Source organism: Podarcis erhardii (genome assembly GCF_964252035.2).
Source record: "Podarcis erhardii genome assembly, chromosome: 8".
Lineage (NCBI taxonomy): Eukaryota > Metazoa > Chordata > Lepidosauria > Squamata > Lacertidae > Podarcis > Podarcis erhardii.
This window is the reverse complement of record NC_138499.1, coordinates 88,639,663-88,666,221: the sequence shown is the minus strand read 5'-3', so window position 1 is coordinate 88,666,221 and position 26,559 is coordinate 88,639,663. Positions and strand designations below refer to the sequence as shown.

Genomic DNA, 26,559 nt, shown 5'->3' with positions numbered 1-26,559 from the left:
TTATCTGTGGTGCTGCCGCATTTATTCTAGCTCATGATTTTGATAACATTTTGATAGCTCAGTGATTGGATTGGATTGGATTGTTATACACTCAGGTTCAACTAGTATCAATTCAATGCAGAAAAAATGTCTAGTTTGAAATAAAATTAAAAATTAGTTTACAGGGTTGTGTATTTGTGTGATCTCTTATTGTTTGCTTGTTGCAAAGGAAACTATTTAAAATGCTGGAACATAAATACAACTTTGAATTTGACATGGAATAGAATTGAGTACCTTCATGTGGAGATAATAGAGAAAGCTTAATCACACAACTCTTCCAGAACAGTTTCTGTGTGCAGGATCCAAAATAATTTACCTCCTTCTTCAAGGTTCAATGAAAGTTTCAAGGTGGGAGCACAGTACTTATCTGCTGTTTGGGAGAAGGTAGTTTCACTAGCCAGGCAAAGAGCAAAATAACTTATCTGTTCCACAGGGCAAACCTGCCTTTTCCGAATGCAATTTCAGGTTCCTCTTCCAGAGAAAATTATTTCAACAAATGTTTTACTATTCTGATTATGGTGTCTTAGGTTTTCCTTAGGGGACTGTTTTATTTAACAGAGTTGAAATAATTGAGTGAAAGAAGCATATGCTTAGCACACATTCCCATATTCAGTTACAGTAGTACCTCCGTCCTGTTTGCGAACTATTCGGTTTACAAATTCCGCAAAACCAGAAGTAATATTCCGGTTTGCAAACTTTACCTCAGTCTATGAACGGAAGCCAAATGGTGGAAGGGCACCGGTGGCGGGAGGCCTCATTAGGGAAAGCTCACCTCGGTTTAAGAACAGATTTGGTTTAAGAACGGACTTCAGGAACGGATTAAGATTGTAAACTAAAGTACCACTGTATTTACATCTCCAGTGGACAAAGGATCTTGAGTAGAAGAAAGCCTCCTATGGATTTATTTTTAAACAGTTTTATCTAACTTACTGCTTGAAGCCAGTAGCATAGTGACTATGCAGTGGTGTCCAAACTTTTTTTAAAGAGGGCCAGATTTGATGAAGGGCCATTGACATTTATTTAGGGTTGAAGTTGTTGAGGTTTTTTAGGATTTTACCGCAGGAAATAAACTGCCACAGGGGCTGGATTAAACTGACCAATGGGCTGGATTGGGCCCCCGAAACGGACTTTGGACATGCCTGATCTAATGGAAATAGACACAAAAACAATGAAATATAAGCAGTCAAGAATATCTGAATTGAATAAGCTAGTCGAAGAGACCTCAGAGAAGATTGGCTTACAGTATTTACTATGGGTTCCATAGTAAATATTTGCTTGCTAATATGGGACAGGTGTAAAATATTTTTTCCAGTAATGTCATGTATATTACCAATACTTTATGGTGAGAGATTTAAGTTAGATAGACACTTTGTGAACTTACACATTTGGAGGGAAAAACAGCTGTACTTCCCTTAACTCCAAATAAGACCATATTTACTCAAATGTAGCGCGGGTGTCGCTGTGGGTTAAACCACAGAGCCTAGGGGCTTGCTGATCAGAAGGTCAGCAGTTCGAATCCCCATGACGGGGTGAGCTCCCTTTGCTCAGTCCCTGCTCCTGCCAACCTAGCAGTTCGAAAGCACGTCAAAGTGCAAGTAGATAAATAGGTATTGCTCCGGCGGGAAGGTAAACGGCTTTTCCGTGCACTGCTCTGGTTCGCCAGAAGCGGCTTAGTCATGCTGGCCACATGACCCGTAAGCTGTACGCCGGCTCCCTTGGCCAGTAAAGCGAGATGAGCGCTGCGACCCCAGAGTTGTCCGCGACTGGACCTAACAGTCAGGGGTCCCTTTACCTCTTTAATGCTCCATTAAATCTAATGCGCACCTTAATTTTCAGAATCTTGAAACCAATTTTTTTTTGCTGGAGGATGTAAATGTGCCATCGAATTTAATGCAAGCCCTAATTTTCGCCTTGTAATTTGGCCAAAAAGGGTGCACATTACATTCCAGTAAATACAGTAATCTGAGCATGTGGTAGAGAAAATATAGCTAACTGGACACACACCCTTCCAGTAGGGTAATAGTTTCATATGAGAAGAGGTAGTATAATATTGTGGGCTCCAGCCATTCAGGACAAAGTATTGCTCAATGCATGGTGTGTAGAAGTGTATTGTAGCATTAAACTTATTTGAGAATGACTTACTCAGTTCTGATGGGAAACCAGTCTTCCTTGGTGGTCAACACCAACCCATGGAGACCAGGTAGAATACTAAACCCCAAGCCCAAGGGGCAGAGTAGGAGCTTCTAATGCCACCTTTTGAAACCCACCATCCCAGAACAGCAGTGCCCTGTGTTCTATCCCACATCACAGCCCAAATCTACCAAACCAATGCACAGAAATAGAAAATGCAAAAGACTATGATTTTGAAACTGGCAAGTGGTCCAAGAGCCACCTTCCCATTATACATTGCAGGTTGTTAACCAGGCCACTGAGGCCATTTCCATTCCCAAATCAGATCAGATTGAGAGGGATTCAAGCACCCTTCACACAAGCCACACATAGAAGGGCATGCCAATGGTCTGTTCATATATCCAACCTGTGTTTGCTCAAAACTGAATGTTACTCAGTTTTAATCTGTTCCAATGAAACAAGTTTCCTGTCTTAGTTGAGATTCCATCATCATCATCATCATCATCATCATTATTATTTCTACCCCGCCCCAACTGAATGTTAAAAACACAATACAGCATCAAACATTAAAAACTTCCCTAAACAGGGCTGCCTTCAGATGTCTTCTGAAAGTCAGATAGTTGTTTATTTCCTTGACATCTGATGGGAGGGCGTTCCACAGGGTGGGCGCCACCACCGAGAAGGCCCTCTGCCTGGTATTGAACCAGCTGGATGTGGATAATCTCTGTTCCTGTCATAGAATGCCATTCTGCCTTCTCAAATTTACTTTGGAGAGAGATCATTCTTCAGTTTCAACCATTGCTTTCTTTACATTTCAGTATATGAGTGACATAAGGTACTGGCCACAAGGAAGCAAATGTGGATGAAACATCATTAAAGTACTTAAATGTTTGCCTAGGCTGGGAAAGTGTCATCATCTATGAGACAAAATTTCAGGTAACTTTGTGTAAGCAGTACCTTAGTTGTGAAAGCTAATGTGACAAAAGCACATAAAAATGAAATTACAAAGCACAAATACAAGCTCTTAGGATGGGGAGGCTCTCTCGTGGCTCTGTGTAAGGGTCTGGAAGTCAGTCTGGGTAGCTTTCTCCATGTAGCCCAGTTGCTTCTGAGCTTGTAATTGCTGGTTCTGAGTGGAAAGGAAAACAGCATCCTGAAGGGACTCCTGGAGCAGCTTTCGATATCTCTGTTCAAGGACATCTATATGCTCTTCAGCATGTTTCCTATAAGCCTGGAATACCTGTAGAAGAAGTTCAACAAGCCTTTTAGAAGATGAAAGAGAGAGGTCAAGGCATGAAAAGGGCATCATCTAGTACTGCTGAACTCTCCCATTCTCTTACACATTCAACAGGAAATAGCCTGGCCTGACAACTGAAGCTGCGCTCCTCCACTGCTGCCCTGCAGAGCAAGTATATATAGAGAGAGATGTCCCAGTGATCCAATGAATAAAGGAATTGCAGGGTTTTTATTGTAACATAGACTTTTCTTGCTCCAGCTCCAAAAAAAGAAAAATCAATTGGGCTCTTTAGGAGGTTATACCACTGGAATCACGTGTTTTAGTCCTTCAGGCAAGCTGCTAAGCTGTCAGCTATATTGATATTTATTTCAAACTTCTAATGTTGCAGAGGGTTGCTGTTTCTCTCACGCAATCAAGTGAAGCACTTATTTGATGCTGCCACTAGAGGTCTGTCACTCCTAAAGATTCCCTGAATCTAAAGGTTCCCACTGAACCTCCAAACAAGGAAACAAAGGTTCTGAGTTAAACCTGCCATCTCAAAGGCGCCACCAAACAATGACTGGTTTGAAACTCAGAAGAACCCTTCCCCAGGATTAGTTTGAACTGACAGCTCTCTTGACCTGCAGGATGTGGTGTTTTTGTGTTTCAGTTTCTCGTTGGCATTCTTGGTACAGCTCCTCCAGATCCCTTTCTGCTTCTGCCCGATCTCTTTGCAATGCCTCCATGCGCAAAATCAGCCAAGACTTTTCTTTCTGCCAGAGCATGGCTCCTTGCTGGCCTGGAGGAAGCTGCAATTTGAGAAGAGAAAGAACCTTTCAGATGAGTTGTAGTGAGATTGCAGACTATGGGACAGATAAAACAGAGGTTTGGAATTTGTTTAGTTACGATGTTAATTGCTGGTACTGGTTCCAGCACTGGGTGATTGGTGGGAAAGCCCTTGTCTCATCTGCACTCCCTTGCTGTATGTTTCTCTCCCACACACAGTATGCTTCCTCAAGGAGCTGATAAGTTGGTCTCCTGCCACCACAGACAGGAACTATTCACCTCTTGACTTGCCAGCTCCTCTTCCATTCTCAAAAGTTTCTGTTGTATCAGGAGATGGTGTTGCTCTTGAAGAACCTGCCACCGGGTTTTTGCTTGAGAGAACCTCCCCTTTGTGTCTTTGTGCTGCTCACCAACCAGGCTCTGAAAAAGAGCAGCGCAGGAAGACAGTCCAAAGTACTGCAGTAAGTGCTCACAAAGCAAATCTTCTCCAGTCTCTGGTTTTCTCAGAGCAATATAAATAATTGTTCATACAGCTCAATCTCTTTGCAAGAGTGCATTGAGTTACATAAAGTATACACATGAAATATTTGTGGTCTGGGGCTGTTTCTGCTCCCTCCTGTGCCTTTAAACATTATCAGGCAAAGCTTTTCCTGCTACAGGATTGGGAAAAAACAGAAAGCCAGGGCCCTTGTTTCTAAGGTCCAGTTTTTATGTGCATAGAGCCATGTGGTTGCTACTTAAAAATGCAAACACCTGGAGGCTGTCTATGACGCTGTGGCCATGTTCATGTCCCTGGTACAAACCATTGAATGGGGTGGGGTGGGGTTGAACGGATGCCTTGGAAATCACCATGCATGCCTTGTGTGGCTGCCTCTGTTCAGATTACGTTTCAATTAGCATGCAACTACTTGTAGTTAAAAGTAGTTCACACAAGTGTTTAGGGGAGAAGCTGTTGAAGTGTTCATATACTTTCAGCATTCTATGGGCAATTGTTAAAATAGTCTACATTGAGGGGGCATATCCCATGATGCAGGTGTGAGCTACTGTAAACTCATGATCCCCTGTTACATTCACAAGCAATTCAAGTGCATTGCACTTGAAAAATCTCACTGCTGGTGGTGAAATCAAATCTTCCCAATCTTCCGAGGACTTGGATTCAGGCACATGGTCTGAGACTCCCACATGTCACTTACAGGGCTGGATGATTTGGTTGCCTCACTCAAGTCTCTGGCTCTGTGCATTGCAGCAGTGAAAGGTTTGTCTTCCATGGCACTTGGAAGTACACCAACCTGCTCAAGCTGGATCTTTGGGAAGCTGCCACCACCTGTCAGAAACAAGTCTTGTATGAAAGAAAGAAAGCTAGTAGCAAGGAGGGATAGGACAGTCTTTAGACACAAGGAAGGGGATGTCTTGCTGTGTATGGTGAAATAAAATGTACCAATTCCTGCCCCCCCCCCCCGGCCATATAAAGATACCTGATTTATATTAATACGTCTCGCCCTACAGTGTGTTGTTTATATACACAGGTCTTTATACTGTAAAACCATCTCTCTATCCATATTTCTTCTCCATACTTCATGTTTTCCCTTGATTGCTTCATGTAGGAGCTGAAAGGGCAATACCAAAGGGGGTTGTCTTTTGGGTGATTCACAGGCAGGGCCCCATGAGTGGAGATTGTAGCCAGAGATGGTCCATGGGGGCGGGGGAATGGGGGGTGATGACAGCCAGGTAGACCTGGGTGAGTCAGGTGTGATGGATATCAGGCTGCAATCTCAACTGCAGTTGTATTAGCATTCAGTTCATTATCTCCTAATACTTGCTTCTTATATACAGTACTCTGCAGCAGAACTTTATGAATTAGCACTTGTGAATTATTAGTTCTTAGCATTTTGTGTGATTGCTTTCCTGAATCTGGGAGGTGTTGGGGTGACCTGTTAGTTGTTCTTGGATCTACCATTGTTAACGAAGATCCCATGTGGCCTGAGTGGCCAGGCCTACTTTCAGCTACAGCTGTTTCACCAGGTACAGCCTCCCTGGGACACTGTATTCCATGCTCCAGTAGCCTACAGGCTGCTGACAGGCTACTGGCAGTTGCAATGTGCTCTACGTGGGGCTGCCATTGATGATGGTTTGGGGGCCACGACTAGTGCCAAGTGCAGCAGCCAGGATGGTGTCTGACATGGCAGAAAGGACTCATAGTACATGTATCCTGAAAATTGTGCCAATTTAAGGTGCTTATTTTAACGTATAAATCCCTAAATAACGTTGACCCCAAATTTCTGAAGGAGCGCCTCCCCCAATATGTGCCAGCTTGGGTATTGAAATCAATGGAGAAAGCTTTGGCACTGCTGCCACCTTTAGAGGCTCAGGGTGGTGATGGCTCATGACAGGGTTTTGTCTGTGGCAGCCCCCAAACTGTGAAACTCCTTTCTCACAGGAGTGTGCCTGGCACTTTACACGTTTTGGCAGATAACTTAAGTTGCAACTGTTCATCCTGGCCTTTGAATGGTGGTAGTTTATCTATTTCATGCCTTTATTGTTGTTCTGTGGTTTAAAGATCACCTGTTTCATTTATCCTACAAATCAATGAGTTATCTTATATATTTATCAAGCTGTTTCACCTCCAGATAGGTACAGAGTAATTCCGGCCTTTAATTGTTTTCAAACCTGATGTTTCTTTGTCCTGCCGTGTATCATCTTGGCTTTGTTGATTCCCAAGTTCACCCCCATCATCCATATCTGATGTAATTTTACCCTGAAGTGGAACACAGTCAAGTGATTCAAAATACGGAGTGGCAATGATACTGGTATCTTAACAGAATTCTCTCTACCTTGAACCCCCTTCACACAGAGACTGAAAGAGACTGCAGTGGACATTTTGGGGGGGCCTAGCAGGTTCCTTGGTTTGCTCAATTAGGACTGGGGGTTGGCAGACACCCACTCCCTCTCCAACACGTATACATGCACTTTCATGTAACACTGCTTATTTTTGTTATTCCTAAAATAATAAACAAGATGCAATAAGATTCTTTTCCAAATGAAAGGGCCAGTGCACTTCAAAAGCTAATTGTATAAAGACTAAACCATATGAGGGTACTTTTACAGTTTTTGGGTTCCTGACAGATCCACTGTGAACTTCTACACTGGGCTTCCTGCTACACTGTATACTATGATAAGACATTTATTCCCCTAAGGTTACAGGGTGGGTCTGATAAGCTGAGATACCTGAGAAGTACTTACTCTGCCTTCAGGAGAAGTAGCCTTTGCTTCATATGCTGAGGCCTCTTTCTTTTTCTTCCAGCGTTGGCTTTTCAGAACCTTAAAAACAGTCGATCCCAATTCCTCAGCCTCAAAATAGTTAGTTTACAGCTATTGTGAGCACGCTTCTTGGAGCCCTCCAGCCCGCCCTGCTGTAATAGCCAAACAGTTAGCAAGCAAAACCATGCAAGTGGTTACCATCTCCACTAGTTTCTATGGCCATTCAGAAGGACTCAATGAATCTGAATGGCAGCAGTGGCTTCCGAGATCTTCTGGAAGCCGGAAGCTGCCACAGACGCTTCTCCTTGCTTTTCTGGCAGCGGGGGCGGAGGGGAGTCATGCCCATGGAGGTGCCCCTTGGATTCTGCCACCTGAGGCAGCTGACTCATGGATGGACTGGCCCTGAGTTGGCACAATGTGAGTTTTAAAGTGCAGTTCATTTCTCTCCTGCCAGCATCCTTCGCATAGGGACACATGCACACACACTCGAACCAACCCCTACCCTATCTGAAATTTCTTGCAACATGGAGAAACAGAAATGTTGTTGTGAACCGCCCTATGGATGAATGATGGTATATAAATATAATCAATAATAATAATAATAATAATAATAATAATAATAATAAATGTTCTGGGCAGCCCATTGTACTTTACATTTTTGCCACATTCTGCTAGGTGACAGAAATCAACACAAAGCAACAGGTGCACCAGGATTGTTTTCCAGTTCACTCAATTATGGAACATATTCAACCTACTGATTAGTCTAAGCCAGTGGTTATGCTATTCCTAGACTAGGGGTGGGGAAACCTCCAGCCTCCAAGCCAATCTGCGCACGAAGCCAAATCAAGCAGCCCTGGGTTTTTGCAGGCATCAGCTCTAAAAGGGACTTCTCCTTCATGCAGCTGATGTTTGCAAAATGCAGTCTTTCTTCTGCCCTCCCCATCAGCTGATGGGAACGAGAGAAAGAAGGCTTTGCCAGCCCTATGCTTAGAGCTTTGGAAAGTACCTCAACCTACACAAATGCATATCTACCACAACTGTGTACCCTAAGATTGTGAGATAACCCCTTGATTTTTTAAAACCAGAGAACAGATATCCCCTCTTCATGGAATGCATCATAAGATTCCTTGTCAACTACTAGGCCAGTGAAGTGTAGCACCTGAAACACTATGACAGCTAAATTAAAAACCTGGAGCACAAGGGCAGCTGGGGACAAACAACACAGGGAGTTCTGCCTCCATTCCCCATTGTTGAGCTTCCCAGAAGTACTTGACTGGCCTCTTTGGAAACAGAACTGACCTGATCCAGGATGCCAAATCATATGTTCTGATCTGATTTAAAGAAATATAATTTACTGTAAAACCACTTTTCATGCAGGTTTTTAAAAATGTCTGAATTTTCTTTTCTTTTTTTTCTTCATTACAGTCATACCTTGGTTGTCGAACGGAATCCGTTCCGGAAGTCCATTCGACTTTCAAAAACATTCAACAACCCAGGTGCAGCTTCTGATTGGCTGCAAGAGCTTCCTGCACTCAATCGGAAGCCAAGGAAGCTGCGTCAGATGTTCAGGTTCCAAAGAACATTCGCAAACCGGAATACTCACTTCCAGGTTTGCGGCGTTTGGGAGCCAAAACATTTGAGTCGCAAGGTCTTCAGTATCCAAGGTACGACTGTAATGATTTTCAGGGGGGGAACAGTGCAATTAAGGGGGGGAACCCCCCGCATAGGTTAGATAATTAAAATGTAAGAGATTGGCCAATGATTAGCATTTTCAAAATTAAATTGCTAAACATTTTTTCTAAATCTTTTATATATCTATTTATAAGAAGAAGATAATAATATTACAGTTTAATTTTAATTTAGCTTAGTGAGTTAGGGATAACTAGGAAACAGACTGAGACTAAAACTGAATTTCAGTATTGCAATGACCACAGACAAACCTACAGTGCAGCTGCAATTGGAACATGGCCTGTAAATGGAGTTGTCCCATCTCCAAAAGGATGTTGTAAACTTGGAAAAGTGAAGGAAAGAGCAGCCAAAATTATCAGGGAGGACTGGAGCACCTTGCCTACAATGAAAGGATAATGTGGTTTGAGGTTTTATAACATAGGGGAAAAAATTCTAAGGGACAGGGGCTGACACATACTCGAGTTTTATCAGTTATGCATGGTGTAGAGAAAGTGAAGATATTTTTTTCTCATTATAATAAAATTTTGAATCCACCCATGAAACTAATTGGTGCCTAATTAATTTATGGAACTTGCTGCCCCAAGATGTGCTTATATAGCAAATAAACTTGGTTTTAGAATACAATTTGACACGTTCACGGCTGTCAAGTCTTGTATCAACTATTAGTCATAATGGCCATGTGAAACTCTCACACATGGGGGCAGTATCCCATGGAATACCAGGAGGGGGCTCCTCTTTCTGACACCCCTGGAGGCATCCGGCTGGTCCCTTTGGGAGGCAGGATGCCCTGTTGGTCTGATCCAGCAGAGCTCTATGGGTGGCTGCAGTGGCGTAGCGTGGGGGGTGCAGGGGGGGCCGGCCGCACCGGGCGCAACATCTGGGGTTAGGGCAAATCCACGGGTTAGGGGGCGCAAATCCACGGGTTGGGGGCGCAAATCCATGGGTTAGGGGGTGCAAATTACTTGCCTTGCCCCGGGTGCTGACAACCCACGCTACGCCACTGGGTGGCTGTGTATTTAGGCTTTAATTCAGATAACTGTCCATTAAATGCAGATCATTCTTGTGAGTGCTTGAGAGATTCTACAGTTAACTGCCCAGTCTTCTGCGAGTCCAGAATATTGTGCTTCAAACATAGCCTTTCAACTCTGGCTGCATGAGATTTCTGGCAAATACTTCATTATGCAGAGTTCATACCAACTAGAGTGGTACCTTGGTTTGCAACCGTTTTGGATTACAACCATTTGGGATTACAACCATGTCAAACCTTGTTTTTTGGATTACAACCAATATTTTTTTGGGAGGCCTCATTGGCAAAAGCGCGCCTTGGGTTACAACCTGTTTTGGTTTACAACTGGACCTCCGGAACGGATTATGGTTGTAAACCAAGGTATCGCTGTATGCTGATGCTGTGCAGTTACCTGTATCTCCTTGATCACCCTCTCCAACTGGCTGAGCATGCTCTCCTGCTCCACCCGACTCCTGAAGGACAGCTGGGCTCTCAGCTCTCCTATCACCTCTCTTTGTTTCTGAGCCTCCTGAGTGGGATCCCAATGGACTGGTGCCACTTTCTTTGTCACACTCCTCACTTGTTCAGTCAGTGAGATGGCAGACCGTATCTCTTCTCCAGAAGCATCTGGGAAAAACCCCACAAAACTCTCAGCCAGACTTTGTAACATCTGGGTTTCTTGGTTGGCCTCTAGAGCAGTAGTCACCACTTGAGGCAAACATAATTCTCTTTTAAAACTCTGATAAAGATACACTGTGGGCTTATTCATACATACGGTATTTTGCCTTGCTCATTCCAAGTACAGGTCCATGCTTAAAAGCTCTGTGCCCAAGTGTTCATTTGGTTGTGTGTGTGTTTTTCTCCAGAGCTTTCCCTGCAAAAACCTGCTCTTTAGTGCTCAGACATCAATTTAGGTTTTCCATTATTGCTGTTTGCTCCAACTGAGCTTTAAAAAGCAGGTTTTTGCAGAGAAAGCTCCAGAGCAAAAAAGAAATGCAAAAGGGCAATCAGACCTAGTGCTTTAAAATGTGGACTGTTCCTAGACAGAGCAGAGGAAAGTTAAGTAGGGTAAGCCCTGAGTTAGCACAGTTAACTTTAGTACTTTAAAACAAAATAAAAAAATTCCTTCCAGTAGCACCTTAAAGACCAACTGAGTTAGTTCTAGGTATGAGCTTTCGTGTGCATGCACACTTCTTCAGATATCTGAAGAAGTGTGCATGCACACGAAAGCTCATACCTAGAACTAACTCAGTTGGTCTTTAAGGTGCTACTGGAAGGAATTTTTTTATTTTGTTTTGACCATGACAGACCAACACGGCTACCTATCTGTATTTAGTACTTTAGTAGTACTCTGCAAAGATTTTTTTTCCAAATTAAACAGGAGCCACTCAATTTCCAGCAGGGGCTACTGAGACTAACTGCCTTTCCTGCTAATAAAATAAACCAAATCTTCCCCTAAAGCAATATACTTGTGCTGGATCTGAACCAACACGAGAATGATAACTATCCTACAGCCACAAGTTTAAAACTTGTTTTATTTTGATATGTTTTAATTTTATGTTCATGTTGTATTTTTATATTTCATGGCGGTAGTTTTTGTTTTATAAATCTATTGCAGTAAAGTTTTAAAACTCTTTTACACAGACTGTTATTTGCGTGAGAATTGTAGTGTATTATTCTAGTGCAAGTGGCAGCAGAGTGCATTAGAACCCACCTGTTGGTCTGCGTTTATTCAGCTGGCTGTGAAGATTAGCTGCATACACTTGCTGCAGCCACTTCCCACTTTGTTTGCGCTGTTTCCTTCATGCTTTCAACAGGCAAAGAAATCTTATCATTGGCCTAAAAAATATCTAGCTAGCATTTTTCACTGCTCATTAGTTAAAGGATAAATATTAAAACCCTACACAACAGTCCCAGTTTGGTGATTTTGAATTCTCAAAGTGTGCCTTTTCAAGGAGGAGCAAACAGATTCTAGCTTCTTTATTTTAAATTCTGTAGTGCAGAAGCAGGCTGGTTTTATATTTAAGCTGCAACCTATGTTAAGAATTCCTCTGCCCTGTATGTTTTATGAAGAAACAAATCCAAGCTATGTACTTGCTAATATTTTGGCCTTAGAGTGGTTGAGTAAATGTTGAGACTATGTATTTGTGGCAATGTTTTTTCTTACCACTTCCACTGAAAAACAACCACTGCTGCTTATAAGACAGAGCTGAAAAAGTGTGTTGCATAACCATGTTTCACATTGGTTGAAAGAGTCACTTCCTGTGAGTTTTTAAAATCTTAGGACTTTTAAGACAGATGTTTCTCCACTTCCCTTTTGCAGTGAAGAGGCAGAATCAGCTCAGCACACCAGAATAAAATAAAAGAATCAAGGAACAAACAAATCATCTTACTTATTCAAAGCACAATATTTTTTGAATAATGTAAACCACCTAGGGAACGAATTGTTAATGGGGAGTATGAAAATGCTGTAAATTGATAATAAATTGATATTACTCATGGAAGTGTAGTTTGGTAAGGGGATAAGAACCTTAGCTCCCTGTCACAGAACTGCAATTCTCAGGGTCCCAAGATAAATATTAAACTGTTTTAAGCCTGTGGTATGGAAGTGCCCAGAAGCAGAGTATCCTTTCTCCATCTAATGGGTGGAGACATCATCTACTTCCAGGTCTTTGGAGAAAAACAACAACCCTCACAATCAGATCATGGAACATGTATGTTCTTGAGAAGGGAGCAGTGCTTGACAAGCTACAGCAAAAACAACCTTCCTTCAATATCATACAAAAGAAAACGATACGCGTAATTGTGGTACCTGGCAGGGTCAGGCACAACAGCAGGAAGGTGAGGGCATTTTCTTCCAGCAAATTCTTCAGCATCCAGCAGAGGAACTCTGTGTCAGCAGGAAGAGCCGCAGCCGATGAAGCTCGGAAAAGAGGCAAAAAACTGTACAGGAAATGAGCAGCAAGGAACAGATCACCCAGCAGGCAGAGAATAAGCACATTTCTTAAAGCAGAATTAATTTGGCTGAGTCCCGAGCAGTGAAGGTGACTGTGCCCCAGTATCAAAGATTTAGGGGCTACACATTCCCAGAAAAGGAGGCCTTGTGCTTCCTGCGCATTCTCTGATAATCTGCTTGACCTCTACTCAGGCCCACCCCATACTCACGGATCAGCAGAGTGTTGCTCATTTCCTCCAGAAAACGCAAAGATCTTGACGGCAGCACGCTGAAACCCCTGACCACCCTCTGCTTTTGTCTCCATGGTGATGGTGAAGAGGTTGCCACATCTCAGGGGGAAGGTAGGAAAGAGAAGGTTAGGATGGTCTGGGTAGATAGGTGAGAATTGCCATCTCTAAGCTCCCACTACCAGTATCTGGCCATTGTCATTTACATTTTACATAAAGCTGTTGTCCTAATTGTGCAACTCAGTTTCACTGTTAATACTCCACTGTGTAATTTCCAGTGCAGTCTTCACCTCTGCTTCTGCAATGTTCTGGAATGGCGGTGAGGGAAAGGATAATGGAAGGCCTTCTTCTAACTTGCATCAGGAATCCTGATGGAGCAAACAGCACTGAGCTATATGGACCGATGTATGACTCAGGCTGTGTCCAGACCAGGGTCTTAATGCATACATGGGTTGCCATTTCCATGTGCACATATGTGCACCTTTGCCCACACATGAGTGCACTCAAATATATACTTCCAAAATCTACCTTGATGCTTCCTGGACAGTGCTTGATGGGAGGTTTCTGTGTGGTTTTGTGTTGCCTCCTCCCCTCAGTTAGTATTTCCCCACTCATTGTAAGTTCCTGGAAGCTGAGGTCTGGCATGCATGCAAGTATGAGGACTGCAACCAACACTGCAGCTCTGCTGCTGCAAGGGACATCTGTGTCTGCAATGGAACTTCCTTTCCTGTCACTTCCAGCACGCTGTGAACGCTCAGTATCAGCTCTGGAGGGTTGCAGAACCTTCCACAGCAGATTTTGAGGGCATGCTGTAGGAGTGCGAAGAGGAAACAGAAGTCCTCTTGCACCAGTGGAGCTCTGCTAGCACAGCATTTAATACAACCCCTTTTTTTACATTTCCTTGCATGCATATGTATATATGATTTCCACAAAAGAGTAGTTTTTAAAATGTATGTGGGTCGCTGCTAGCCAGGGAACTTGAGTTCCTTTGTGGGTATCCAGACATGCATTTGCAGCTACGAACCCACACCTTTTTAAAGAAAAATAATGAAATACAAGTTTTTAATATATACCAGATTTGCACAAAAGAGCAGTCAATGAATGAATGAATGAATGTGTGCTCCTCTCTAAGCCAGGCAAAGGTTTGGAGTCACTTGGACAAAAGGCTGCCACTTCCTTTCCTCCCTTCCTTTCTCACTTGCAAGGGCAATTGTTATTTTTAATACAGCTGTGCTATTTTTGGAGATTGATTCTCTTAAGTTTAATTTGGTTTTATTACAGTGTGGTTTTACTGTTACGTTTTTGTTCTCTTTTATATGTACAGCCCCCTAGACAAATTATTTTATGATGTGTCTCATAAACAAGCAAGCAAATAAGAGTTGGTGGCAAAGTAGGGAGTGGATGCTCTCAAGGATCAGGGCCATTAGCAACAAACTGCCTGATGGTGCCAATCTTTGACCCTGGGCCTGCTCTGCTGTCAGGTGGAGCAAAGGTCTCTGCCAGATATTGATGTGCCTCATCCTACACCGCTTCCCTAAGCAACATCCCTCATCCAGACAAACTGGTATACTTTGGAACCCCTTGGCATACCAGGACCCTATCTGCCCACAGACTGTCTCGCCAGAGTGGTGCATGCTCTGGTTATCTCCCGCTTGGACTACTGCAATGCGCTCTGCATGGGGCTACCTTTGAAGGTGACCTGGAAACTACAACTAATCCAGAACATGGCAGCTAAACTGGTGACTGGGAACGGCCGCCGAGACCATATAACACCGGTCTTGAAAGACCTACATTGGCTCCCAGTACGTTTCCGAGCACAATTCAAAGTGTTGGTGCTGACCTTTAAAGCCCTAAACGGCCTCGGTCCAGTATATCTGAAGGAGCGTCTCCTCCCCCATCGTTCTGCCCGGACACTGAGGTCCAGCTTCGAGGGCCTTCTGGCGGTTCCCTCACTGCGAGAGGCCAAGTTACAGGGAACCAGGCAGAGGGCCTTCTCGTTAGTGGCGCCTGCCCTGTGGAACGCCCTCCCATCAGATGTCAAAGCGATAAACATCTACCTGACATTCAGAAGACATCTGAAGGCAGCCCTGTTCAGGGAAGTTTTTAATATGTGACATTTTAGTGTATTTTTCATCTTTGTTGGAAGCCGCCCAGAGTGGCTGGGGAAACCCAGCCAGATGGGCGGGGTACAAATAAATTATTATTATTATTATTATTATTATTATTATTATTATTATTATTATTAGACTGCTACAGCTTCAGTTTCTGATTACCTCTCAGATCAGATTTTTTCTTTTTATAGTGCAGTGCATGACTGTCTCCCAAGGCCAGGTGTAGAAGGCAGTGGGCTGGTGGCAGCAGGGGGGCACTAGCGTGCGTGTATCTGTGCTCCTCACCTCCAACCTAGTGCTTCCCTTGCCCATCTCCCTCCCAGTCCCAGCGAGCAATAGCACCCCACCCCTTGCCCCATGGCTGAATTAGTAAGATCCGAACCCTGGAAATGCAAGGTCCCAAATGTGCAGAGAAGAGACAACTGTGGATGGACGGGTGTCTGTTAAACTTCAGGTTGAATGTATATAAGTTGAAGGGGCAGCTCACTGCTGGGATGCTGCTGTGTACATTCTAAAACCACGTGAAATGGCTGTGGCATTGCTGTAAAACCTGGGGCGTGAAGCGCCAGCTGCAGAATCGGTTCCTAGCAGGCATTGTGCAAGTTCTTAGCTCTTTCCTTCCTGAAACTGAAAGGACTGGCAGGGAGGTATTCTTGTGTCATCATGAGTAAGAATAGCCTTGGGGTTCAGCAAGAAATGATGATGCTTTAAAAAGCAAATCTTTGATCGTAAGTCACGGAAGCCAAAGGCCTAGTGCAGGGGACGCCAATGTGGTGCCGTCTCAATGTTCGGGGCTACAGCTGCCATCATAACTGGCCATGCTGACTGGGTCTGGTGGAAGTTCTCATTCAAATAATCTGCAGGGCACCAAGTTGGCCACCCCTGGCCTAGGAAGAACCAGGAAAAAGTGTGTGGGCTGACTCAGTCTCAACTTTCCACCAAAGAATAGTGATTGTACCAGTGACTGTGCAGCTCCTGATGCTAAACTGCACGTCCATGATGCAAGCAGCTTATGAGCTGCACATATGTGAGCAAAGCCAAAGTCTAGCCAGTACACTTCTAAGTGGCACTCAAGTGGCACAGAGTGTAGGAGGCAAATATTCTGCCTCTCGAGTGGAGATCTCCAAGATGGGTTCAGGAAGGTGCATCAGAGAGAATGTCAGAATCTTGAGCAGCGTTGGCTGTGTGTGCTGCTTTCTTCCCCTCAAAAGAGCACTCCCCTTCCTGCGGCCCTTACATGGCTGCTTTGTGCTGCTTCTGGAAAGATTTTTGCAAATAACTTTGGTGCAGTGACATCCCCTGCAAGTAGGAATGAGTGGCAGCTTGTGAATTGGCCACAACTACTTCCGTCGCTTCTTCCACCATCCTAAAGAGAGAAGGAGAGAGTTGATAGTGTGAGGCATCTTAATTAGGCTGCCGTAGAAATAATGAGGAGGGTGGTCAGAGGTTCCTCAGAAACTCAGGGCTCATCCAGAATTTACGCCACCTTTTCCAGGCACAGCTCCATGGTCAAGTGTGATGTTGTTTTTTTACCCTGGCACTTTTCCTGGGAAAACCTGATTGCTGTTTGCTCTGATTCAGTGCTAAAACACAAGTTTTCCTAGGGAAAGTGCCAGGACAAGAAAACCAACAACATATTCACATTCCTTATGTCTTAGATAAACTTTAATCTGTCTGAACTAAATTTATTGTGCATACCATCCAGCCAGATTCCTCCCCAGCCATTCATAGAATCACAGAATTGTAGCGTTGGAAAGGACACCAAGAGTCATTTAGTCCAGCCCTCTGCAAGGCAGGAATCTCAACTAAAGCACCCGTGACAGACAGCCATCCAACCTCTGCTTAAAATCCTCTAAGGAAGGAGAGTCCACCACCTCCCAAGGGAGTCCATTCCACTGTTGAACAGCTCTGTCATATTCTGTTCCATTGGGTGAAATTCTCCCTGATCTCTGAGTAAATAAAAAGTGAAATCCCAGATTCTTCTCTGTTTTCTGTGCTAAGGTTTCCTCTCCTCCTCAACAAAGACCAATCCAACACCATAGCCTTGGAAATGGATGCTTACAGCCCCAGCGGAGGGAGGTCCATCACCTGCAGGACTTGACTTCTGGGGCTGAGGAGGTCTTGAGCCTTTCCATCTGTGTAGATCTGAAATGGGATGGATGTGAGAAAAGTATCAATACAGCTGGGACTGGGATGAATGGCAATGGCAAACCTGAAAGTGCAAAAACTATTATAATCACATCAGTCAAAATGAAAATACAGCTTCCATGGCTTGCAGAACAAACAGATACTTGGGACAGTGACCCATGGGCCATAGCAATGAGGACACAGGCAACTTGCAAGAACGTTTTTATGGAAGAGCATTGAGTGTATAAAGCTGGTGCCACCCTATGCAAGATATGCTCACCTGGACAAAGGTGATGGTTCGGAGGTACTGAGTACTCTTTTTGGCAGGGCTAGTTTCTTGCAAGACAGATTCTATTACCTGAAGACAAATGGGAGAAAGAAAGAAAAATGCAACTCATCAGAGTTTATGCCTTGCATACACAAGTGGCTGCTTACAACTGATGCTTTTGCATCCTTTTAGAATTGTTGTTCAGCCCACAATGCAATCAGGTGTTTTCTGAGCTGCCCTCCCTTTTAGCTGATTTGTGGTGAGTTTCTCAGTGTGCAATGGAATTGAAGCCTTTCACGTGTAGACTGGCAAAGTGCTATTGGGCCAGTGGGGGGTCTGGACTGGGGATGAGGCACAGATAGGGGACAGTCCTGAGGGCCACATGGAGAACATTGGAGGGCCACATTCAGCCCCTGAGCCTGAGGTTCCCCACCCCAATGTTATAGGGAATGAACTGCATGTAATCTCTCATGGCTGATCATTGAATAATTGATGCTTTTGAATTATGGTGCTGGAGGAGATTCTTGAGAATCCCATGGACTTGCAAGAAGATCAAACCTATCCATTCTGAAGGAAATCAGCCATGAGTGCTCACTGGAAGGACAGATCCTGAAGCTGAGGCTCCAAGACTTTGGCCACCTCATGAGAAGAGAAGACTCCCTGGCAAAGACCCTGATGTTGGGAAAGATGGAGGGCACAAGGAGAAGGAGATGACAGAGGACAAGATGGTTGAACAGTGTTCTCGAAGCTACTAACATGAGTTTGACCAAACTGCGGGAGGCAGTGGAGGCAGTGGAAGACAGGAGTGCCTGGCGTGCTCTGGTCCAGGGGGTCACAAAGAGTCAGACACGACTAAATGACTAAACAACAACAACAAAGCTCTCATAGGTAGCATCCTTCTTTCTAAGAGTCAGATGCCATCTACAGTATCATCCTCTCTGATCATAACTTCATTCCATAATGACTACATAATACAGTATAGAAGTCTCCCTCACCTTCTTGACAAAGGCTTGGATTTGTGTCTGGCTTCCATCGTGATGGGCTTCACAAACCAGCAAGGACACACTGTAGCCCAAAGGCACCATGGCCAGCAGAGGTTGCAGCTGCTCCAGGAAGAGCTTGTCCTGGAGTGAAGGACAAACATGATAATCTGCATGCCCAGCATTAGTGCATATCAGCCCAGATAAGGCCTTGGGTTAGGTACCAGGGCTCCAGACACTTGACAAAATGAAGCCCTCTTTACTGGTTTATTCCCTGAATACAGCATGAACCTTTTTTTCTTTTTCTTTTTTACAAATTAAATGTTGAAAAATTTAGTGAAAACATCCTCCCCCAAATTCATTTTGGAACATGCTTGCAACAAATTATGCTGCTAATGCTAACACATTTGTCATTTTCACATGGAAGAAAAGCTCAGTAGCTTAGCTTAGCTTAGAAAAAAGGCCGGGGAATGCATAATGGAAATTTATAAAATTATGCATGGTGGAGATAAAGTCCCTCTGCCATGATACTAGAACTCAGGACATCTAGTGATACTAATTGGCCGAAAAGACAAACAAAATAAGATATTTCTTCACACAGTGCAAAATTAATTTATAGACTTCACTGCCACAACAGCTGCCCTAGGTGGTGGTGGTGGGAACTTGAACCTCTCAAAATATCCTAAGAACTACCTCTCATTTGTGAAATCAAAGCTGTCATGTCAGAAATCAAAATTGGTGCACCAAGTGTTCCACCCTAGCTTAGCACATCATCAAGTTATATATTGCAAGGGCTGCACAGAACAATATCCTGGGTATGTTGTACCTGCCCAGTGTCCAGACTGAAGACTCCATCAATAGTGAAGCACCCTTCCTGGAAAGAGACAGCAGTGCTCAATTAGTGCTTGAAGATTTGAGGTCTCTCTCAAATCCTTCCAGTAATTTCCCCTTCCTTCTTTGTTGTCAGTGTCTGGTTCACGGGATAATACAAACAAGGCAGATGCGGTCAGGACCTTGGGCAAATCACTGTGAGAAAACTGGCTAATGTATCTTGCATCTAGAAAGAAGCTGTGCACAGATCTCCCATAGCCAACTGAAGGCTGGCTAGCCTAGAACTAGTTGGACCTATCCGCTCAAAGGAGCTGTCTGTAGCCTAAAAGGGCCACTGCCTTATTTTGGAGCCATTGACTCTTATGACATTGAGGTGATGGAGACTGCCCTGAGAGTGAGTCTTCTGAATCTGATAAGGCAATGCCTTATGGCCTGGAAGAACTTAGGGGCTGGCAACATTCCAAGAGGTGTCTTCCTCTGTGCTTGAATGGGGTTAGGGCTAGGGAACACAACAGGGAACACAATTCCTGACCATTGGCCATGCTGGCTGGAGCCAATGGGAACTGGAGTACAACAATATCTGGAGGGTACCCCTGCTCTAGGAGCTTTCTCACCTGCACTCCTTTGTCTGCCTTACTAATGAATATCAGACGGTTAGAATCTTTGTTCACCACCAGGAAGCTGTCTTGTTTCAATGAGCCTGGAAGGAACATCAAGCAAGAGTACTAATTAGAAATACAGCCACCTTATTCTTCAGCATCCTATGGGCACAGGGAGAAACTTTATTAATTATCGTTTCTGAATAATAATGTCATTAATTAAAGGCTCTCCACCCTTATGGGAAGAAAAATCTGGGATGGGGCAATTCACAAAGAGATCAAGTGGAAATGACTCATAAGTATCCCAGCCAGAATCAATACAAAGCAATAACATGGGAAGAACCTGAAAGCAATACAGGTTTTTTAAAAGTGGCCTTTGCTGAATGAAACCTTTGTTGGTAAAGTCTACATGATTTCCATAAGACAACATGTGCAGCACATGCTGCCTTTGGCTTTAATCTCAGGAGAGATTAAGAGCAAGGAAAGACTCGCTCACACTTTGCCCTGTGCTTTCTAAGTACAGGTTTATACTTTAAAGCTGCATGTCTGAATGCCCTTCCTTCCTTCCTTCCTTCCTTCCTTCCTTCCTTTCTGCCCTACTGCTTTCCCTGGGGAACCCCTCTCTTTAACGGTGAATCAGAAGAAACAGCAAACTGGATTTTCCGCAGATTGCCATTTGTTCTGATTCAGTGGTAAAGAGTGGATTTTCACAGGGAACGTTCTGGAGCAGCAAAAAGAAAAAGGGGGAAAAAGGGCTCAGACACAGAGCTTTGAATCGCAGACCTGCTCCTAGAAACATACCACAAAAGAAAGTCTGGAGGAGTCTGCAGTTTAACTTGACCAAAACAAAACAAAAAACTAGAATGGAATCCTATCTCGCAGTAGGTGAACTGTTCCCACGTTTTGTGGGCATCCCCTGCAACCAAGCTCATTCCAGGTGTGTTGCTGTCTATCCTTCCTCTGGATTTACTCCTTTGAACTTAAGTAGGTTAAAGTCTTCAGAGAGGCTTTAGCGCAGGCAAGAGGGAACATTTTGTCTTTGGTTTCATCCAGAGTATCACATTATGAATGAAAATTGAGTCCTGCTAACCACAGTGCTGAGTAGAACATCAGCCATATGCAAATCTTTTGTCAAAGAAAGGGCAAGGAGATTCATGTTATATATTTTTGTACCCCATAACTTATTATCTCCATGTTAAAATGATCTAATCAGACTCCTTACTTATAGGATTAATTATAGAATAATAGAATTGTAAAGTTTGAAGGGACCCAAAGAGTCATTCAGTCCAACCCTCCTCTTCTGTCTGTCATGGATTGACTGGATGCAGAAGAGTGGTGGGAACCGCCAGGGGACAAAGGCTCAGAGTCCAGGGAGTGGTGGTGGGACAACAATGAGTGGTCAGAGGGATCAGACTGGGAGGAGGAGGTGTCAGAAGCTGAAGAGGTAACAGGGCTTAGTAAGCAGGAAGAGGCTGGGGCAGAGAACAGTCCAGACTCACAGGCAGAAGGGGAGGCTGGAGACGAGGGGGGCCAAGAGGAGGAAGCGATGAGTCAAGCTGGTGAGGAAGCCAGGCTTTCCCCCTCTTGCTGTTCCCCCTCATCCCAAGACAGGCAAGACAATGGAGCCTCAGATAGGGAAAGAACTGGGGGAGGAAGAGACTTAGGGAGCTGTGTGAAGGCTGGACCTTCAGTCCCCACAACTGCCTCATGGGGCAGTTCTACTGGGGAGAGTTGCTGTGCCATCTAGGCCTGATCTCCTGAGCTGTCTGGTTTCTTGAATAAAGAGTTAGCTTCAATGAAGCCTCGTAAATTATTTTTGAGCTGCTCCTGACACCTCACACCTTCCAGCTTGTCAATGCCCTTCTTAAACTGTGGTGCCCAGAACTGGACACAGTACTCCAAGTGGGATCTGACCAAGACAACTCTTACTTCCCTTCACCTGTACACAATAACTTCTGTTGATGCAGTCTAGAATTGCATTAACTGTTTGGTTTTTTTTTTTGCTGCTGCATCACACTGTTGACTCATGTTAAACTTGTGGCCTACTATTGTCGTGCAGTTTGATAAACTGGAAGTTGCAGCAGAGAAACTGTTTTAAAGGAAATTATGAATATGCCCAGTGCTTTTTTTCTGGGAGATGCATACCCCTGAAGATTTTTTGAATCTAAATTTGGCCTCACTGAGGGGCAGTATTTCAATATGAGTAGGCAAATGAGAGTACCCCTAGACTTTTTTAAGGAAAAAAAGCACTGTGTATGCCTAGCATGCAGCATGTGATAGGGTTGGCTGTGGAACTGCTGAATCAAGAGTTATGTAGCTGATTTAGGAACACCCATACCCCCCTTAGCATCTTACAAGAACTCTGAAGCCGCAGCACATGTAGTCCATCTCTCAGCCCCAAAGGCTCCCTGGAATCTCTGAGAGGCACAACCTTTTCTGTAAAGGTCTCTGAATGACGCTGGGTCCTATAGGTGAATCATGAAGCCGTGTGGTATAGGGCCAATGACAGAGTGTTTCAGCTAGATTTTCTAATCAGAATAAAGATTGACAGGATTGAGAAGTGAAGTGCAACAGTACCTAGTAACTACTCGCTAAAGACATTCTTGGATCAAGAAGGCAACAGACATTTCTTCCCATACCACGTATGGAAATAGAGGAGAAGACAGCCTGGTAAGCAGGCAGCATTGACCTGAAAGCAGGAAGGGATTGTCAAAGTGGAAGACAATCTTTACTATTACAAAAAGGTGCCATCAATAAAAATGGGACAAGGAAAATTAGCTTTTGCCAACTCCTGCTAGTCTCTCATTGCTCACATCTGTACGTGTCACTCCTCAAGGCCATTTTTATTCTTGCTAAGAAAAGGTTGTTCCTGCAGAGAAGGTTCCTGTTTCCCCTAAATGTTATCGTTACTTATTTGTAATTAGCCAATATGAAAAAGGAATAGTGTAGAATAGGATACAGCAAAGTTTTTTGGTGCTGTGCAGCCATCCCCAAAGAAAGCGGGTTCCCATTCTCCAGCTGTTGAGTACTATACCTGGTATCTGTCGAATTCCCACAGCTGCTTGAACACGCACTTCCTGTTCAGCCTGTTAGGAAACACAGCACAGACAGCTCAGTTTGGGGTGTCAGTGAGAATCAGTCCTTGGGAATCTGTTTTGGAGAGGCAAGTGCAACCAGGCAGCCAGGTCCCAAATTCTGGTGGACATCCATATCAACACAGAACTCAAGCAGAAGATGGAAACCTGAGCAGGGTGCAGTGGAGACAGAACAGTTCTCAGCTCCCTAGAAAGAGTGTCCTCTACAACACCTTGCATGTTTACTAGCTCATGCAGGGCTCCCCTCTGCAGTACCCACCTGCCCAGCATCCATGGCTGACTGTATTGCGCTCTTATTTGCCTAATGCTTTCCCCATGGGAGCTGTGAAAAGCAGATAGCATTACCAGAGTGATAGGGTTACCGTTAATGTTTAATCTTTCTGTCTGTGGCCCAGGCATTTCCTGGCAGCTGTCCTTGAAGCACTAGAAAGGGCAGGTTGGGGCCTAGCAGTGGCAGCAAGAATGGGACAGGCAGGCTAAGGGAGAGAATTAACTGGCCCTGTGGTAACATTGGCTGGGGCTTCTGGGTGTGAACAGTTAGGCAGCAAACAGCCTCTTCTGCTTTAACCTGCAAGTGCAATAGCTTCTCTGCTTCCAGACTTCTGGAATGTTATTTCAACATTCTGTAGCCAGGAACGCAACCCCCTTTTCCCCAACCCCAAAAGTTGGAGGGGCAATTTATTTTTGGATGATGCTCCCTACTCCCTTGATATAGCCCAGAACATGATTGTTCCCCATTCTGGAATTTGGGGGAGGGGAGAGAGAAAAGAAGCAGACATGAAAGAAGAAGAAGAAGAAGAAGAAGAAGAAGAGTTTGGATTTGATATCCCGCCTTTCACTCCCTTTAAGGAGTCTCAAAGGGGCTAACATTCTCCTTTCCCTTCCTCCCCGACAACAAACACTCTGTGAGGTGAGTGGGGCAGAGAGACTTCAAAGAAGTGTGACTGGCCCAAGGTCACCCAGCAGCTGCATGTGGAGGAGCGGAGACGCGAACCCAGTTCACCAGATTACGAGTCTATCGCTCTTAACCACTACACCACACTGGCTCCACTGGAACACACTCCACACTGGCACACTGGAAAGCAATGCTGTTTGAAAAGTGAAAGGTTACCGCTGGCCCCAGAGCAGAGAGACGAACCCCATAGAGATGGAAACTGCTTGCACATTCCATAGAGGCTGTGGTTGGCCATAAACCCTACCATAGCTGTCAACTTTTCGCCCTTTTTAAGGGAAATCCTATTCGGAATAAGGTAATTTCCCTTCAAAAAAGGGAAACGTTGACAGCTATGAACCCTACTGAGTAGCAGAACGTAGTCCACATCATGACTCAGTTATTGTGCAATGTTGCCCCAGAAAAACAGTAGCATACATTACACCATTTCCACTGAGATTTATTGAGAGCCTGGGAAGAAGGGCAGGAGAAAGGGACGGGGTGGTCAAATCAAACTTACCTGATGGTTGAAATGGGAATCAAAGGCCCGCTCTGAATCACTCTGGGTGGGTGAAGACCCCAGGAGGCCTTCCTAGGGTTAGGAGACCAGCAGTGCCTCCTATTTTTCAAGTCTGCTGTGGAGAAGGCTTGGGGGACACTGCTGAGGAGGGGGCAGATCTTGTGAGCCTCAAGGAGTGAGCCACCGCTGCCAACAGCAATGCATTCCTTGGTGGCCAGATTTGCTGCCTCTGGAGATCCTGCCGCCTGAGGCAGTTGTCTCCTGGGCCCTGACCAAGACCTATATCCCACCCCTCCATTATTATTCAGGTGACAGGGAACGTAAGGGGGGCATATACCACTCTGGCCTCATGTGGCACTCAGAGCATGCATGGTGAATCTTTGGCAATGGCAACTATGGCAAAAGGGCACTTTGCAGAAGAAGGCAGCAAGGTGTAGAAGAAATTTTCGCTGCTTCCTAACTGTTGGCTCCGAGCCTTACCTAATTACAGTGGTACCTCGGGTTAAGAACTTAATTTGTTCTGAAGGTCCGTTCTTAACCTGAAACTGTTCTTAACCTGAAGCACTACTTTAGCTAATGGGGCCTCCTGCTGCTGCCGCGCCGCCGGAGCATGATTTCTGTTCTCATCCTGAAGCAAAGTTCTTAACCTGAGGTACTATTTCTGGGTTAGCGGAGTCTGTAACCTAAAGCGTCTGTAACCGGAAGTGTATGTAACCCAAGGTACCACTGCAAGCCTTCTGAAGCTCAGCCCCTGAGCCTCAGACAAGGAAGCCTGTCACAGCAGAAAGGGAGCAGCATCTGAACTAGCCAGGGTGGCTTTTTAAAATGATCTAAAGCCACACCTTCTAGCTGACTTCCAACATAGAATCATTGCCCCATTTCCTCTTTATTTTATAATTTTCCTTTTATTAGATATAGCTTCTCAAGTCTACAAAGAGTATTACCTTTCAAGATAACATGGGATAGCTAATACAATTTTATAATGACATCTTATTTTCAACAGTCCAAGGAAGGAAAGTATATTAATCCAAGGTCCATCCAAGGTTTTTTTCTAGGGTCATACCTGTTAAACTGTTTATAATAGATTTATTAGTTTTCTAGTAGGCTGACTGTACCTGTACACCTCCCTCTCCCCCATGTGAGAAAAAGATTCTGAAGACCAAACTGGACATATAGGTGGCTGGGTCTCTTACAGTTTTTAAACATGGCAAATGCAGCCATGGGAGACTCAGATCACAGTGGCACTGGGGAAGGAGTGGAGCACATGGAAATTGCCTCTCGCTGTATTCCACATCCACAGATGACCCCTCTTAGAGCAGGCTCTGTGGGATGTATGCAGTGTATGGGATCATTATATATATATATATATATATATATATATATATATATATATATATTAAAAATGGCATCTGTAAGCAGCTGGAGATCAAATGTACACTCTACCTTTTTGTTGTTGCTTTATAACAATTGTAAATATTTATCAGTTTTTAGTACAGGGGGTTAGTTTAAAAAGATGGTGGAAGACTATGGTTAATTTTTAATAAAAATAACATTTGTGTTTCAGCAGCAGGGGAAAAGGTACAGTCATAGCAACATGGAATATTCTAACTGAAGCATACTCTTGCTCCCCCTCTTTATTTTATTTTTTTTACAAATTCTTCACTCATACCATTTGCCCAGTAATATTCAATACCCAACCCCAAATTCTAATTTTCTAGTTTATTTATTGCCAGGGAACTGCCATCGGAGCCAGAGGGAGAGGGAGGGCTCCAGAGGGATTCTGGAGAGCG

General features: G+C 44.2%; 1 protein-coding gene across 1 annotated transcript; it reads right to left on the bottom strand.

Annotated features, from left to right (window-relative positions):
- Positions 1-2,703: 2,703 nt before the first annotated feature.
- LOC309349257 (uncharacterized protein) lies at positions 2,704-25,941 on the bottom strand (the record flags this gene model as incomplete). The annotated part of the gene is made up of 18 exons (XM_081875002.1): positions 2,704-3,409; positions 4,027-4,194; positions 4,451-4,591; positions 5,365-5,495; positions 6,839-6,926; positions 7,412-7,489; positions 10,537-10,751; positions 12,937-13,067; positions 13,290-13,409; positions 16,656-16,784; positions 17,481-17,563; positions 17,826-17,903; positions 18,809-18,937; positions 19,620-19,667; positions 20,239-20,324; positions 23,258-23,309; positions 24,770-24,841; positions 25,885-25,941. The coding sequence occupies 18 exons, from the start codon at positions 25,939-25,941 to the stop codon at positions 3,194-3,196; spliced, it is 2,022 nt and encodes a 673-aa protein (XP_081731128.1). The 3' UTR covers positions 2,704-3,193.
- Positions 25,942-26,559: the final 618 nt, after the last annotated feature.